At 43.1% G+C, this 18274-nt stretch overlaps 1 protein-coding gene across 1 annotated transcript; it reads left to right on the top strand.

Annotated features, from left to right (window-relative positions):
• Window positions 1-2079: 2079 nt before the first annotated feature.
• Churc1 (churchill domain containing 1) lies at window positions 2080-18003 on the top strand. The gene is made up of 4 exons (XM_075947665.1): window positions 2080-2225; window positions 9018-9153; window positions 10637-10707; window positions 17833-18003. Exons 1-4 carry the CDS (start codon window positions 2187-2189, stop codon window positions 17923-17925), a joined length of 339 nt encoding a protein of 112 aa, XP_075803780.1. The 5' UTR covers window positions 2080-2186; the 3' UTR covers window positions 17926-18003.
• The last annotated feature ends 271 nt before the right edge of the window (window positions 18004-18274 follow it).

Raw genomic sequence — 18274 nt, 5'->3', positions numbered from 1 at the left:
CATGCGGTTTACCACCAAGAGTGAGACCCACGATTGTTCAGACTATCCTTCCAATCCACTTTCATAGCTCATGTCTATTTCCTGCTTTCAGACCTTCCTCGTTCCCCAGTGGTTAACCTTTCTTATTCTCTCATCTGTGTATAATATCACACTCACACGCACACGCACATTTGCTTACATACATATTATATATATATCCATACGCACATATATGCATATATACACACATACATATGCTAGTGCTAGATTCTGCATGTCATTGAGAAGAGCTTTTCCCCCCTCCTGAGATTGTGGTACCTTCCTTAACGTTATGTCCATCCATTTTCCTGCAGATTTTGTGATTTCATTATTCCTTAGAACTCAATAGCATTCGTGTGTGTGTGTGTGTGTGTGTGTGTATGTGTGTGTGTTTTGAGACAGGGTTTCTCTGTGTAGCTCTGGTTGTCCTGGAACTAGCTCTGTAGATCAGGCTGGCCTCAAACTCAGAGATGTATCTGCCTCTGCCTCCCAAGTGCTGGGGTTAAACACGTGTACAACCACCTCCTGGCTTTTCAATTTTTTTACATATAGAAAATTTTCATTTTCTATTCATCTGTTGATGACCAACTGAGTTGATCCTTATTTTTTTGCGAGAGTGAACAGTGCACCAGTAAACATGGGGTGCAAATATCTCTATGTTAAGGCATGGAGTTTTGGGGGTAAATATCCCTATGTCAAGGGCATGGTGTTTCTGGGGTAAATGCCCAGGGGCAAAGCAGTAGGCTCATGTAATAGATCGGATTTGACTTTTTTTGAGGAATCTCCAAACTGACTTCCACAATGGCTGCATTAAGTTAATTTCCACTGCCACCAACAGTGAATGAGTTCCTTTCTCTCCTCATCCTCTCCAGCTCCAGTTGTCAGATTTATTGATGATGGCCATTCAGACTGGGGTGAGGGTATAGCTCAAGGTCGTTTTAATTTACACTTCCCTGATGGGCAATGGTATTGAACCTTAACAATAGTTATTGGCCATTTGTGCTTCTTCTTTTGAAAAGTGTCTTATTCAGTTCACTTGCCTATTTACTGACAGCTTTAGCTCCCGTGCATACAGTTTCCACAGTTCTTGTAAACTTTATCAGATCCATCCGGAAGTGTGGCTGTTAAAGGTGTTCTCCCATGCTGTGGGCCGTTTGCTCTTCTGATCGTCATTTGCTGAACAGAAACCTTTTCTCATGAAGTCTAGTCTATTGATAGGCTGGGCTAGATCCTGTAAATTTGGGTGAGTAAGTACCCTAGTCAAAAATTTCTTGCCCAACACAGTTATCTTGAGAGGTATCTCTTATGTTTTCTTCTGGACGTTTCAGTGTTTCTGGTCTTAGATAAAGAGCTTTGGTCCATTTTGAATTGATTTTTGTACCAGGTGGAAGATAAGAATCTTAAGTATTCTAGTAGATTCTCATCAGCCCTCTAAGCCTCTCTTCCCAAACCCTGTCTGAGGTCTTCTCTATTAAAGCACAAATGGCATTTAAACTATCATTCCAGGGTTTTTTAATCCGGAGTAAATGAAAGCGAGGATAAACAATTCCCTTTCTTGTACTGCAATTCACTTTTTTTTTAAATTAAAGAATCAGATTTCAAGAAGATGCCTATTAGAAGTTTGCCCAGCCTCACACTGGCTTCCCCATTTAGACACATCTTTGAGTCCTCAGATTTTTTTTTTTTTAAGCGGAGGGGATGTTTTGTTTGTTTGGTTGGTTAGTTTTTCAAGACAGGGTTTCTCTGTGTAACAGCCCTGGCTGTCCTGGAACTAGCTCTTGTAGACCAGGCTGGCCTCGAACTCATAAAGCTAGCCTTGAACTCACAACCCGCCCAGTGGGTTGTTTTTGCTTTTCAAGACAGGGTTTCTCTGTATAAAAGCCCTAGCTGTCCTGTAACTAGCTCTTGTAGACCAAGCTGGCCTCGAACTCAGAGACCCACCTGCCTCTGCCTCCCTAGTGTTGGGATTAAACAGGAGCACCACCACCGGTTCACCCTCGTCGCCGGGAAACCACAATTCGCCCCACCTAACAACCGTTGCTATGGGCGGACACTTCGAGCCAGCACGGAGTATTTAGGACGCCTGCGGCGGCGACCCAAGTCTCAGCTCTCGCGAGCTTTCCTCTTCCGGGAGTCGCTGGGGGACGTTCTCCGCGAACGGTGTCGCGATGTGTGGGGACTGTGTGAAGAAGGAGTACCCCAATCGGGTGAGCAAGCGGGCGCGGAGAGCCTCCCCGGCCCGGTCTTCGGCCGACATTCCTAGACAGGCCAGGCCCCCTCTGCAGTCCTGTCAACCCGGTGACCCTGGTCTCCGGGCAGCTGGTCCCCTCCCTGGTGGCTGACGTCAGCGGTCCTTCCGGTTCTCCCGAGTTTCTGGGGACAACCGAGAAACCTCACCATTACCTACCCGACCCGGGTTGACAGCTGGCATCACAGGCGTGCGCCACTGCGTCCAATTTATATAATACTAGGGATAGAATCGGGGTTTGGTGCCTGCTGGGTTAGCTTCCCACCAGCTGAAGTGCATACACCCCAGCCTCTTGTTCTAGCCCACCTGTGTGCGTGCGTGCGTGTGTGTGTGTGTGTGTGTGTGTAATTTAAAAAAACTTTTTTTTTTACGTACCAATCCCAGTTCCCTCTTCCTCCTTTCCTCCCATTCCCTCCATACCCCTCCACCATCCGCTTCTCAGAGAGGGTAAAGCCTCCCCTGGGAAAGTCAACTAAGTCTCCTTGAGGCAGAACCAAAACACCGCTCCCCACCCCCACTCCCACCCCGCCCCTACCTCCGCTGGGCTGAGCAAGGTATCTCTCCATAGAGAATGGGCTCCACAAAGTCAGTTCTTGCATTAGGTTAGATCCTGGCCCCACTGCCGGTGGCTCCACATACTGCCAAGCCACCATTGTCACCTGCTTTGGGGCGGGGGGGGGGGCGTTCAGTCCTATTTGTCAGTCCAGTATGAGTAAGTTCCCACTAACTCGGGCCAGCTTTCCCCATCATGGTCTTGACCCCTTGGCTCATGTTAGCTCTCGCTCCTCCCTCTCTTCGATTGCAGTCATTTCTATAATTCATTACTAACCCACCTTTGAAGATGGTAGAACAATTCCCAGAGAGGAGCCACCACTTACCCAAGTATGAGAGCCAAGACTAGACTGAGAAATCCCCTCCTAGCCTCCTGTCTTTTCCTTTCTCCTTCCCTTCTCGGTACTGAGGATGGAACCCAGAGCCGGTACCTGCCAGGCAAGCACTCTACGCCCAGCCTTTATGTCTTTGTTTCTCTCAGGCTTGACTTTCCTCATTCTTTTAGGGAATATTTACTGCACCTCGCTATGTATAGGCAGATTGTTTGGCTAGGCTGTAAAGCCAAGGTTCTCAACTTCTGGGTTTTGACCCCTGGGTTCAAACAACCCTTTCCCAGGGGTCGCCTAAGACCATGGGAAAACACAGATGTTTACATTGTGATTCATAAGAGTAGCAAAATTACAGTTATGAAGTAGCAACAAAGTAGTTTTATGATTGGAAGTCATCACAACAGGAGGAACTGTGTTAAAGGGTCGCAGCATTAGGAAGGGTGAGAAGACCTACTGCTGTAAAGGAATGATTCACAGGGCACTTTAAGAACTTATAGTTTGGGGGAGTATGATTGACACATGGTGATTTGAACTTAGTGGAAGGAAAGGCGGGTAGGGAATAGGTTTGCAATGTTTTACAGCCAAAGAAGGTGGCTTTCGGGTGATTGTTAAGTTAGAGGAGAAAGAACCCAGGGAAAATAACAAGATGAAGGATTTCTTGGTTTGGTTGAGAAGTAAAGCATATTCATAGTTCTTTCTCTTAATATTTTGTGAGGTGTTGGTGGTGCAAGCTCAGAACTTGAGAGCCAGAGGCAGGCAGATCACAGAGTTCAAAACCAGCCTGCTCTACAAAGTGACTTCCAGGATAACCAGGCTATACAGAGAAACCCTGTCTTGAAAAACAAAAAACAAAACAGTCTCTCTCATATATATATATATATATATATATATATATATATATATATATATATATATATATGATATTCATATTTATGCACATATAGTCTCTCATATGTAAATGAGAGAGATATGCAAGTCTCATATATATAGTGATATATAAGTCTTGAGATTGTTATATGATGTGAACGTTCATGTTGTACAACCATTTATTTGGTTTATAAAAAATTAGTATTATCAAATTTAAATGTACATGAAAAGACACCGAAATGCTTATTCTAGAAAGATGCATATGCATATCTGGCAATGTGTTTAAGAATGTTTATAAGGTCATTATTTGAAATAAAGACCAGAGCAGAACTCGTGTCCCTAAAAGGGAATATAAAAGTAGAGTCATGAAAGTGAGTGAACTCTGTTTGGCTCTCAGGTGAGAATGGCTTTGCCCTCCCAGGGGCTTTTGGAAGTATCCAGAGACTTTTGTTTGTTTGTTTTTCAAGAAGGGTTTCCCTGTGTAGCCCTGACTGTCCTGGAACTTGCCCTGTGGAAGGCTGGCCTTGAACTCACAGAGGTCTGCGTGTCTGTGTCTCCCAAGTGCAGGGAGTGAAGGTGTGCCCCACCATCACCCGGCTAGAGACATTTTGATTGTCACAATGAAGGAACTATTGGCCATCTCATAGGTAAAGACCAGCTGTCCTGCTGCCATCGATGCACAGGACAGCTATTAATACAGAGGACTGTGTGCCCTAGGGTCAGTCGTGCTGACCTTGAGGAACCCTGAGTTAGGGCAACGAGAGCACTGGAGTTAGATACAGCGGTTTGACTTTAGTCTGGCTGTATTGATAAAGAACACATGAAGTGCAATTTTAAATCAAGCCAACTAAAGTATAATAAGAATTTCCTGGTTGCTAAAACCAGGTTGTAAAGCAAGAAGTTACTGTAAAGTCATTGTATTGATGGCTGCTGAACGTTATGCTCAAGAGTGGTCGTGTAAGGGACTAGAGATTGCTCAGTGGTTGGTGCTGTTGAGAAGGACCAGGATTTAGTTTCCTGCACCCACGTGGCAGCTAGCAACTGTCTGTAACTCCAGCTCCAGTTTCTCTTCTGGCTTCCATGAGTACCTGGCAGACATTCACATATGTAAAATAAAGACAATTTTTTAAACAAAAAGAACAAGGGAGAAGTTTCTGTAATGTAAGAAGTGGTTTTGACTTGACTGGTGGTTCTGCAGTTTGTAATTGTTATTTTGTATGTTTCTGATTTTACTATTTTTCTATATTGTGTTTTAGTTTATGCTTTAATATCTAGAAAGGTTTTTCATGAGTCGTAATGAACATTGCACATTGGGAACTGTGAGGGAAAGTTCCCTGTGGAGCTTGTTAACAGAGCTGATTAGGGGCTAGAGAAATGGCTCAGAAGTCAAGAGCGGTTAATGCTGCAGCAGAGACTCCAAGTTCAGTTCCCACCACTCAGGTCAGCTGTTCACAGCGGCCTGGAACTCTGGCTCCCGGAGGGAGGGGTGGTCCAGTACCTTCCTCTGGCCTTCTCAGGCACCTGCATTCATTATACACACCCCCCACCACACACACACAGACAAGGACACATTAATCTTTTAAAAAGAGAGATTAGCCAGGCTGTGGTGGCTCATGCTTTAATCCCAGCACTCTGGAGGCAGAAGCCGGAAGATCTCTGTGAATTCGAGGCCAGCCTGGTCTACAAGAGCTTGTTCCAAGACAGGCCCCAAAGCTACAGAGAAACCCTGTCTCGAAAAATCAAACACACACACACACACACACAGATTATTGGTTTATCCCCCCCCCCCCCCAAGTAGCAAGATAACTTTATTCAGAGTGACATGATAGTACAGATTGAAAAGGAGATGCACTGGGCTGGCAAGATGGCTTAGTGGGTCAAGGTACTTGCTTGCCAAGCCTGATGACCCAAGTTCCATCCTCAGGTGTGTGCCCCCAAATAAATACAGAGATGTAATGACAGGGACTGTCAGAGTTGAGCAGAGCACAGAGAAGCTCTGGGCTGCCTAGAAAGTGCCATTCTGAAGCATTCTTCTGCTTTTATTCTGCTTTAAATAATTAAAGGGCTGTCATGAGAAAGAATTAAATGTTTCTTTGACATTTGAGAAGACATTTAGAAATAGCTAGTGGGTAGACAGAAGAGTTTCCCATGTAGCTTCAGATACGGGATGGAGAGCTCTAAAGGAACTCAGAACAGCTTTGTCCAGTCGAAGCTCAGTGGCCATTTAGAATCCCTACTTAATTCCCATTCTTAGAAGGAAATTCTTTTTCCAGAATCAGGATTCTTCCAATTAACTGGGGTTCTTTTAAGTCGGGTATATATTTTCAAAGATTTATTTTTATTATTTTTAGTTACATGTATATGTGTGGGTATGCACCATGGCATATTTTAAAGAATAAGAATAGAAGATAAGAATAGAAGCTGTGTGGCGGTGTCTCATGTCTTTAATGCCAACACTTGGGAGATAGAGGTGGGTGGATCTCTGAGATTGAGGTCAGCCTGGTCTACAGAGTGAGTTCCGGGACAGCCAGGGCTACACAGAGAAACCCTACCTGTCCCAGAGTTTGTGTTTGAAGGAAGTCAGGCAAGAACCAATGGAGAAATGTTGCTTCCTGCCTTTCTTCCTATGGGTTGCTCAGCTTGTTTTCTTACACAGTCCAGAACCTACCACCTTGCCCAGGGGTGGCACTGCCCATGGTGTGCTGGCCTGTAGCACAAATTCTAATTGGTCTTAATAACAAAAACTTGGAGTCAAACTGTCAGGGTAAAGGCTGAAGGGATCAGAGAAACAGAGCGGTCAGCCACCACAGAGTTCTTACCTCTACCATGCTCAGACCAAAGGGACAATTTTGTTCTTACAAAGCCTCAGACTGCCCCGAGCTCCTGTCTCCTTCCGCCTTACGTTCCTCTCTCCACCCAGCCATTTCACTCCTGTCTCTACTTTCCTAGTGCTGGGACTAAAGATGTCCGATACCAAGTGCTGGGATCACCTTTGTGTGAGCTCTGTTTCTCTTTTAGACAAGATTCAACCTTGTGTAGCCCAGGGTGACCTTGAACTCACAGACCCCTGTCTGCCTCTGTCTCTGGGATTAAAGGTGTGTGCACCACTGCCTGGCCTCTATGGCTAACTAGCTTTGTACTCTGATCTTCAGGCAAGCTTTGTTTGTTAGATCACAAATAAAGTATCACCACACTGGCCCTCCCACATTGGCCATTTATCAAGAAATGCCCCACAGGACATGCCAACGAGTCAATCAAATCGAGGCAGGTCCTCAATTGAGATTCTTTCCAGATCTGTTTGTGTCAAGTTGACAAAAAAAAAAAAAAAAAAAAAAAAAACCAAAAAAAAAAAACCCAGCTCATTGACCTTTACAATGTGTAGGTTCACTAGTTCTTCATAGCTGAAAGTCTACAATTCTAAAATTTGTTTTTTTTCTTCAAAGTATTTTAAGTAAGTATCTATGTCTAACTATATAGTCATATCTTTTTTAAATTTATTTAATGTGTATTGAAGTTTTGCCTGTATGAAGGTGTTAAATCCCCTGGAACTGGAGTTACAGACAGTTGTGAGCTGTAATGTAGATGCTGGAAATTGAACCCAGGTCCTCTGCAAGAGCAGCCAGTGCTCTTAACCACTGAGCCATCTCTCCAACCCCATATAGTCATATCTTAATTCCTCCTCCAATACTGATCTCTTCTTTAATACCCAGAGGTAAGAGATTAATTGTGGTGTGGGAACCAGGAATACTCATTTAAGGTGGCTCTTCTAAACTAACACATTTGGCTCACCCTTGAGTCATCCCTGGAGCTCTCTGTGGCATCAGATACACAGATGCTCTGGAGAAATGTTGTGAATGATTTTTGTATCACATTAACTATTAAAAATGCTCAACCAGGCAGGAGAGAGCGACTCAATAGCTAAAGAGTTTGCTGTTCAAGCCTGTTGACCCAAGTTTGATACCCAGAACCAGCGTAAGGGTGGAGGACTCCGTGGAGTGCTAAGGGTGGAGGACTCCGTGGAGTGCTCCTCTGACTTCTGCACATGCAGCTGCGCCCATGCACAGCACTAACCAGAATAATAAGATATGTCCTTAAAAAACAGAAACAATCAGTATTGCTTAGAACTGTATTAGAATCTGTAAAATAGCATTCATAGGTGTTAACAGAATCTTAGCAGAGATGTCTCTCCGAGACAGGAATCTGTTTAGTTGTTTATGCTAAAGCAGAAGCCTCTGCTCCTTGACCACCATTGTGTCGGTCTGGTCCACTGGAGCACCTAACCTTCTCTGCCTCAGTACCACATACTCTTAAAGACTGAAGTCATAGCTAGGATACTTGCCGCTATTCTGTGGTGTTAATAAAGGCTTGAGCGGAAGCTGTTTCAGTGTGTACAGTTATCTTTAGCATTGACTCATTGTTTCTATTTTGATTGACTTAATTCTAGTTTTTTTTTTTCAAGACATAGTTTCTCTGTGTAGCCTTGGCTGTCCTGGAACTCACTCTGTAGACCAGGGTGGCCTCAAACTCACAGAGACCTCTGTCTCTCAAGTGCTGGGATCTTAATTCTAGTTTTATGGCTGGTCCTTTAAAAGTACTTCTAAAATGTTCTAATTTCTTTTTTATATTGAATGTTTTTCCTTGTTATTTCTAACTATTTGGACTTGGTTCTCTTTTATTCTTGCTTGCTCTGTGGTACAGGGATTGCACCTAAGCTGGTTACTTAAAAATGTACTTCAAGCAGGGTGGTGGTAGCCCACTCCTTTAATCCCAGCACTTGAGAAGCAGAGGCAGGCAGATCTCTGAGTTTGAAGCCAGCCTGGTCTACATAGTGAGTTCCAGGACAGGCTACAAAACTACACAGAGAAATCCTGTCTAAAACAAACAGAAATGTACTTCAAGCAGGTATCTTCTGGCTGTGTCTTTTGCCTGTCGAGATTTTGGGCCTATTAATCAGTTTCATCAAAGTTTTCAAAGTGTAAGAAAATTCCTATCTAATACTTTAGGGGAGCACCTGTCTGGAGAATGGATCATTCTTGCTGAACTTCACAGGCTGTGCAGTGTGCAATAAGCTGGATTTTATGCTGATCACTAACAGATCCCTGAAAGAAGAAGATGGAGAAGAAATAGTTACCTATGATCGTAAGTTGAGTTTCTTTTGAAATGCAAAGCCATTGGCAGGTATCAGCTTTCAGAAGCTGGTGTGCCGCACAAGTGTTCCAAGGGCACGGCCAGTGTCGTGTTGCAGGGTATAGTTACTGAGAGGAAAATCCAGTTAGGACCTCCTCCTTTACCCAGCATCTCCACACTGAAGAACTGCGGATAACTCAAGGGTGAGATTCAAGTCTTGCTTGCTCTGTAGCTCAGGCTAACATAAAATTGTGATCTTCCTGTCCCTGCCTCTTCAACAATGAGATTTTAGACATGTGCCACCACACCCAGACAGTGGTAAAGACTTTATATCACCTTAAATGGGATACGCACAGAAGGTTTATTGTTTGTTTTTGTCTGCCTTTAAAATTTGTGTCTCCTTTAAGGTGTATTTTGTGGAGGGAACAGAGCATAGTAGGTAAGCGCCGTGGTTTGGGGCCACATTCTTGTGTTAGGAATTCTGGCTCCAAACCTCCTATGTCTGTAGTTGTCTGTTTACTTAATCACAGTGTGTTTTTGTTTCCTGACAAGGGGAACATAATATTATGTCTCATTGAATTTGATATTATATGAATAGCTAAAAAGAAAAAAGTGTTTAAAGATACCTGGCATACAGTAACCACAGTTTGTTTATGTTAAATTATTTTTAGTAGGCTATTTTGTTACCATCCAATGTTACCATCACTTTAATGTCCACCTGGTTTTATTGATGCCTGGGCGTAGCTGCCCACTTACTCTCTTTCCTGAGAATAACAGCATTTGTGTAGCCAGATGGGTCCACTCTTTAAAAAACACAATGTTAAACTTAATAACACAGGCCTTTGATCCCAGCTACTTGGTGACAAGCACCTTTACTCAGTCTTGCCAGCTTGGTCCCAGCTACTCAGGAGGCTGAAAGGTCAAGGCCTGCCTGGGCTACAGAGTGAGTTCAAAGCCAACCTGGGCAATTTAGTGAGAACTTAACCCAAAAAGTGACAAGAGCCAGGAGGTGGTGGCACACACCTTTAACCCCAGTACTCAGGAGGCAGGCAGATGTCGGTGAGTTCGAGGCCGGTACAGAACAAGCTCCACAACAGCGAGGGCTTATAGAGAAATCCCATCACAACAAAGCAAAACAGAAAAAGTGACAAGAAGACTGGGAACGTAGGTCAGTGGTAGAGTGCCTGCTCTACGTTCAGTTCCTAGTACCCCAAAAGTAAATGGATAAATAAATGACATCTAAGTATCTGTATTGATTTCTGTAGGCTGCTTTCAGAGGGAGTTAATGTGTATACACTGAGCCTTTGAGTTCAGGTCCTAAGTAGGTAATGTTGTGATCGAATCTGGATTTCCTAAGGTCAGCACTCTAATGAGTTTCCTGCTGTGTTAAATGTGACAGAGTTAAGATTCCTTTTAAGCATTGTGTGCTAAGACTAGAAATTTCATTGTTTTAAAAAACTTGTCCAGACTTCATTATGTGTCTTTGCTTTGACAGATCTGTGTAAGAATTGTCATCATGTAGTAGCCAGACATGAGTATACATTCAGTATCATGGATGAATTTCAGGTAATGTATATGTGGGTATTATTGATGTGTGGGACAAAGACTAAAAGTACCCTCTAGCATCTACACACAGTTTTTGTAATGAAGTACTAACAATTATTAGTGGAAACCATCCCTGACTTTACTTGTGTAAGCTGGGAAACCTTAACCATGGGTGGATCTGTGCGTCCCCACAGGAATCACAAATCAAAATATGTGCTTTATAAATGATATTTCAGTCCTGTCATTTTATTTAATTAGCTTACTATGTATGGGTTCTTTCTTTTTTAAAGTTTTATCTATTTGTTATGTGTACAGTATTCTGCACACCAGAAGAGGGCACCAGATCTCATCTTAGATGGTTGTGAGCCACCATATGGTTGCTGGGAATTGAACTCAGAACCTCTGGAAGAGCAGCCAGTGCTCTTAACCTCTGAGCCATCTCTCCAACCCCCTATGGGTTCTTTCTTAAAAATAATATTTAAAATATTTATTGTGTATGTGTGTTTGTCTGTGTGCATGTGCATGTGTGCATACCTTGTGAATACTTGGTGCCCACAAAGACCAGAAGAGGGTTCTAGATTCCCTGGAACTGGAGTAACAAATGGTTGTGAGCCACCTTGTGGTTGGTGGGAACCGAACCTGGGTCTTTTGCAGGAACATCAATGCTCTTCACTGCCAAGCCATCTCTAGTCTGCCAGTATGGGTTTGTATGAGATCACAACAGTGGTGCCTTTTCTGCAGTACTGTGGGAATTGCACAGTTGGCTGCTGGGTGGTAGTGGCCGTAGCAGCGCACACCTTTAATCCCAGCACTCAGGAGGCAGAGGCAAGCGGGTCTCTGAGTTCAAGGCCAGCCTGGTCTGCAGAGTGAGTTCCAGGCATTGTCCTGTCCACTTGGTGGGTATGAAAATCTGATAAGGAGGTTATGCCCAAGTTGGCATGTGGACTTGAGCAACTGTTTGTTCTCAAGTATACTAAGCCTTTTTTAAATATATAATTTGTTAAGGTAACTTGAAAGATAGCTCTATCAAGGATGGAGGAGCAAAGCAGAATCACTAGAGAAAAGGGGTTTGTTATGTTAGTTTTCCTGCAGTCAGGAGGACGTTGAAGAGCTCTAGTCTCTAGCATAGGCCCATGGTTGGTGAAGGTCTAATGGTCAGGACAAACATCCCAATATCAGCGGGACCTAGCTCTGGACAAACCAGGACCCAGAGCTCTTCCTTACGGTTATTGTTTTCAATATTTTTTTTAAAGATTTATTTGTTTATTATGTATACAGTGTTCTGTCTGCATGTGTGCCTACAGACCAGAAGAGGGCACCAGATCTCATTATACATGGTTGTGAGCCACCATGTGGTTGCTGGGAATTGAACTCAGGACCTCTGGAAGAATAGTCAGTGCTCTTAACCTCTGAGCCATCTCTCCAGTTCTTGTTTTCAATTTTTAAACTGGCTTTGTGTGAACTGTGTATTTATCCACAAGATAAGAGTATCAGGTTAGACTCCAAACAGCCAAGAAAATTTTTTTAAGTCATTCAAATCTAGATAGTATTTATTTAGGAAAATAAAATGTAATCAGCTATAGCAAAACCATAAAATAACATAATACCTTCTACTCATATTTTTAAATTTTTACTTATTTTTAAAATTTTTTTGAGATTTGCTTTTTCTCTTATCTGTGTAAGTGTTTTGCCTTCATGTATGTCTATGTACTATGTCTATGTACCATGTGCATGCAGTGCCCACAGAGGCCAGAAGAAGGTATCATATCCTCCAGGAACTGGAGTTACAGCTGTGAGTTGCCACATGGGTGCTGGGAATTGGAGCCAGGTCCTCTGGAAGAGCAGCCATTACTTTAATAACTGTGCCATCTCTCCATCCCCTAAATTTTGCTTATTTTTATTATGTGTATGAGTGTTTTGCCTGCATGTATGTACCACATCTGTGCCTGGTACCCATGAAGGCCAGAAGAGAGGACGAAATCTCCTGGAACTGAAGTCACACATAGCTATGAACTGGTGTGTGAGGGGTTGGAAACTGAACCCAGGTCTCCTGCAAGAGCAGCAGGAATAGCCAGTGCCTTTAACTGCCTAGCCATCTCTAGTCCGTCATTCATATTTTTAAATGGAAAGAGGAACATACATACATACGCAATCACATATGTCAGGGTCTGATCTGAGATATTTTGGTTAATCTAAACATCTTGACTATAACTCTCCCACCCCCACCCCCACCCCAGACAGGATTTCTCTGTGTATCAACTGGAACTCGCTCGGTAGACCAGGCTGGCCTCAAACTCACAGATAGATCCATCTGCCTCTTTGCCTCCCAAGTGCTGGGATTAAAGATGTGCACAACCACTGCCCGATGGCCATAAAACTCTTTTTAACAACCAAAATTTATGCCTTAAAATATTTATATGATATATGTAACTTACAGCAAAACCAAAATCTCAGAGACCAAAGAAGAGTGAGCATTTCATAAGCTTAGAAACCCCTAGCTCTGTCTTTGTGAGAGGAAGCGGGTGTTTACAACTCTCTTAAGTGCACATGAGGTCTTTGAGTGGATATTAAGATTGCCCGGTTAGTCCTGAGAGAGCTGCTGTAAAGCACTTCCCTGAGACCAAAGTCCAGCTCATTTTCCTTTATGACTGAGTATAACCACCTTCAAACAGCCTCCAAAATTACTCTGGGTAGAAGCAAGGAAAGGAAAAGGGAGATGGCTTGTAGTCATAACGCCTAATTAATTTCCAGTTCTCTTGCAACCAGAATCTCTTGCACTGGGCTCTACCTCCCGTCCTATGTTATCAACATCTGTTCTTGGTCAACCCACATCCTATACTTAGCCATCAGATGGTTTTTTAAAAATGATTCTTTTATACTGCCTGCTGGTCTTTGGCAGCCATCATTGCTGTAACACATGTCCAGGCTCCTTACCCCAAGACTGTAGCTGGCCCAGCTTCTCTCACTCATTTCCTGTGGCTCTTCCATACATACCCCATGTAAAATAGTGTTCTACATTGGAGGAGGATTCTCCTTCCTTCTCTTGAATGCTACTCTACCCCATATCCTGAGGGATCACATGGTACTGTCCCCAGCATCTTTGCTAGGTTGGAAATTTTATGTTAAGGCTATCCAGATGCCCTCTTTTGACCTCTGTGAGCACTGCCCTTACATATATTAATCTGCAACACACACAAATGCACATAATTTTTAAAAAAGTATTTAATAATGGTGGTTCACGACTTTAATTCCAGCACTCAGGAGGCAGAGACAGGTGGATTTCTGTGAGTTTAAGGCTAGCCTGGTCTACAGAGTGAATTCCAGGACAACTAGGTCTACACAGAGAAACCCTGTCTCAAAAACCAAACCAAACCAAATCAAAAAGTTTAAAAATTGCATTAAACATGCTTAGCTTTTCTTACTTTGTTAAAAATAATTTAAACTTATTTGTTTCACTCAGCTGCTTCTGTGATCCATTCTGGAAGCAGCTCTTTACTTGTTTTTGTCTTTTTTCTTGAATAGTTTTGTTTTGTTTTTCCTATTTTGGTAGTGTCTCATTGTGTAGCACTGGAGAGTCTCCTGCCTTACCCCCCTTCGCCTCAGTGCTGAGATTAGGGACCTGCGCCACCGTGCTCAGTTTTGAATATCTCTAACAACTCTCCTATTTCCGTGTTCCTCTAACTCTCTGTAAAGTGGCCTTCATTTTCATTTGATTAAAGCTCCTGTCCTGCAGGCCTTCTGCAGCCGTCTTACTCCCGTGCTGTTGGTGTTTGTAACTCTCTCACTGTCTTTTCCTGATCTGGGTTTGTTAACCTTCGGCTCCTTAAGTGTTTCTTTTCTTGCGGTCTGCTTCACTGTTTTTTCTGTGTCTTAAAATAGATTTTAACTGCTTCTTTGCTTCTTTCTCTCATGCTCGTTCCTGTTTTCTAATGGCAAGGCCACACGGGGCGAGATGGAGAGGGAAGTACGGAGTACACCAGGAATATATTACACATGACTGAAACCTTTGAAATCTGACAAAAGCCCTTAAATGGATGGCGTGTTCACCTTGGGGGATATGTGGGTGAGTTGGGGGCGGTGGCTAGGGATGGGAGACGACAGCCTTTATTCCTCAGTGGGCTAGAAAGATGTAGCAGGTTAGAGAACAAGGGCCTCTGAGTAAGCACTTGGGAGAGTCCATCTGCTCCACCCTTCCCCCAGATGGCTGCTCCTAGCCCTCTGAGCCTCCCTAAGAATGCCTGGGGCCTGTAAATTCCTTCCCCACACCCCCACTTGGCCAGGTTTGTAAAAGATGTCCAGATCTCACAGGGCCCTGTGTCCCTAGCATCTTAGCTTACTTTCCCACAGAAGCACTATAGTAGGTGGTTAGATCCCACAGCCTTTGTACAACACAAACTTAAAAGACTTGTGCAAAGTTTTCCTGGGAATCTAGCTGCCACATATGTAACATACTCCCATGGGGAGCTACTTTGAATTCAGTGAGCTACTTTGAATTCCAAATCACTGACTTATAATGAAATTCACATTCCTGGCTGCCCATAAATCAGAGGTTACAAATATGGCCAGCTTCACTGATTTAATAATCTTACCAGGTTAGATCAGGCATTGTATCAGTTTTTTTTTTCCAAGTCAAGAGCGTTAATTTTGTAAAGGTCAGGGTGTATTCTTTCCTTTGTTCGTGACTGACACTGCACACAGCACATTGCAGAGCATGGTGCATTCACTGGAGACTTGACAGGTTAGGTTAGTGGAGAATCCAGCTCTCGCTCTTTATCTCTCTCTTTCAATAGAATTTTATTTTGTTGCTGTTTAGTGCTCTTTTGTTTGTTTGTTTGTTTTGGGCCATACTGGGCAATTAAACCTTAGTCCTCATGCTTGCAAGGAAAGCACTCCACCAGCTGAGCCAAAACTCAGTCCTTTGTCTCTACCTGCACCGCCCCCGTGTGTCTGTCTGTGTTGAGACAAGGGCTGCAGTGTAGCTCAGGCTGACCTCAGCCTTGTGACCCTCCTGCCTCAGTTTCCCAAGTGTGGGATTAGAAGTGCTCTCCATCACACTTTGTCTTCCCAATAGTGATGTCTGATGGGTTCAAGCAGTAGATGTGTTGACAACAGTAGATACCTTGTAGAGGGTAGATTTTTATTGTATTTTATGCTCATGAGTAGTATCTATTCGCTAAGCGTTAGCATGTATGTATTTCTACTGGGTCTGTAGAGGAGACTTTATAGTCACGAGTGCAGCGAGGTAACTCAATGGAAGGGTGCCTGTCTACTATGCTCAAAGCTCTGGACCTAACTTCCAGCACTGAAAATCAGTCAGTTGGCCAGTTGATTAATCTAAGAACAGTCTTCAAGAGCAGCTGTCTGCTGGACTTGCCAGTTGAAATAGAAAGGCACTTGTGTCTTTTTTTTTTTTTTAAAAAAAAAAAAAGATTTATTTATTTATTATGTATACAACATTCCTTCCATGTATGCTCGCATGCCAGAAGAGGGCACCAGATCTCTTTATAGATGGTTGTGAGCCACCTTGTGGTTGCTGAGAATTGAACTCAGGACCTTTGGAAGAGCAGTCAGTGCTCTTAACCTCTGAGCCATCTCTCTAGCCTCGGCACTTGTCTTCTTTGAGGACTTTGTGCCTTGTCATTGTTTAGCTCTGCAGTCCTTTCTAGTGATTGTCCAGACTGAGAGACACTGTTTAACAGATTACTTCCAGACAGCAACATCTGGTGTAGAGGCACTAGTAGATTCAACATGGATACTTGTTTTCCTAAACAAAACAAAAATATTTTAAATAAAAAGTTTAAAGGACATACATCTGTGACAGCTGTAAGAACGGGACTTTGCCTTAAGGAATTTTGCTTAAAATAAAATCCCTTCTGTCACCAGTCTAGACATTTGTTAAGCATAAGACACATGAAACTTAATAAAAACTTAGATACTAAATAGATGAAATCTTGAACAATTAACTATTTAAATATGAGTTGTGACATGCTAGGGAACTTAATATATTTTTTTGTATTTTCCAGGGCTAATAAAGGTAGCTTTTTCAGCTTGAGAATTTTGTCTCCCTCCCCCACCCCTATTGTTTAAATATATTAATATCCTAAGAATAAGAATTTGTCCTTTGAAATACACACCCAATCTGGTTCATTGTTTATTTTATTTATTCATGTTTTTTAGAAGTTCATTTTAGCTAGTCAGTAATGGTGCCACCTTTAATGCTAGCACTTGGGAGGCAGAGACAAATGGATTTCTGTGAGTTTGAAGCCAACCTAGTCTACAGAGTGAGTTCCAGGGCAGCCAAGGCTACACAGAAAAACCCTGTCACGAAAAACAAAACAAACAAAAAAAGGTTCATTTATTCAATTACTGTTTATATGTGTGTGTGATATGCATATTTGCCATGAAACATATACAGGGTCAGAGGACAAAACTTGGGAGTTTATTCTTCCACTGTCTAGGTTCCTGGGATGAAGGTCACCAAGCTCAGATCACCAAGATGGAACAGCAAATGCCCTTTACCTACTGAGCCACCTCACTGCTCACTGGCCCTCGTTCATTCATTCATTCATCCTTCCTTCCTTCCTTCCTTCCTTTTCTCTCTCTCTCTCTCTCTCTCTCTCTCTCTCTCTCTCTCTCTCTCTCCCTCCCTCCCTCCCTCCCTCCCTCCCTCCCTCCCTCCCCCCCCTTGCTTTGAACTCCTGATCCTCCTGCCTCCACCTTCTGAGTGCTAGTGTACAGCTGTGTGCTCCAATACCCAATTTGTGCAGTGCTGAAGACTGAAACCAGGGCTTTGTGCATAGCAGACAAGTTCTTTACCGGTTGAGCTACATGCAGCCTCAGCCCAGGTATCTTTATTAGTTTAAATAGAAGCACTAAGCAAAGTATGTATGATTTCTTAGTGTGAGAAATTGCCAAGTACTTTCAAATGCCGTTCTTACGTACATGATAAATAATAGTTTACACAAACAAAAGGTTCCAGGAGTGTGCAGAATGAACGTAAGGCACTGCTAGTGGGTGTTGAAGAGCTAATCTGATGTGCGGCAGGATCACCAGTGACAACTTGCAGGAAAGCTTTTCTGGGCAGTCGTTTATGGAGCATCTTTCTCCCTGTCCCCTGAGGTAATTTTGTACTTTGTCTTGTTCTAGGAGTACACCATGCTGTGTCTGTTGTGTGGCAAAGCTGAAGACACCATCAGTATTCTCCCTGATGACCCCCGACAAATGACTCTGTTGTTCTAAGCTTCCTGTGGTTCTGTTGTAGCTATGTTGACTTGGTTTACAATATAGCAGGCCTGATGGTTTGTCTAATACTGAAAATTCTTTCTTTTTTTTCTGCTTAGACTTACCTCCTTAGAAGAAAAAGTAATTTGGGGAATTGTTGTTTCCTAGAGTTGAGCTCCTCTGCTAATCCCCTGTACATGCCAGAGTGAAATGTCTGTGCTCGTGGTTATTTGGCTAGAAAACCACTAGAGCTTGTGCACATTCTGCGCTCAGATCTTGGTTTCCTGTCAGAGGAATCCAGAAATCCTTGCAAAAGTAAGTGATGGAGTGGGCAGGAATTCTACATCATGAACTTAGTGTTTTGTGC

The sequence above is a fragment of the Microtus pennsylvanicus genome, chromosome 14 (assembly GCF_037038515.1).
Source record: "Microtus pennsylvanicus isolate mMicPen1 chromosome 14, mMicPen1.hap1, whole genome shotgun sequence".
NCBI lineage: Eukaryota > Metazoa > Chordata > Mammalia > Rodentia > Cricetidae > Microtus > Microtus pennsylvanicus.
Note: the sequence above shows the minus strand (reverse complement) of the source record. Positions and strands in the feature narration are given on the sequence as shown.

Coding starts and splice junctions, on each gene's coding strand:
- Churc1 (XM_075947665.1), top strand. CDS start 2,187: ATGTGTGGGGACTGTGTGAAGAAGGAGTACCCCAATCGG. Junction 2,226..9,017: donor AGAAGGAGTACCCCAATCGG/GTGAGCAAGCGG, acceptor CTAATACTTTAG/GGGAGCACCTGTCTGGAGAA. Junction 10,708..17,832: donor GTATCATGGATGAATTTCAG/GTAATGTATATG, acceptor GTCTTGTTCTAG/GAGTACACCATGCTGTGTCT.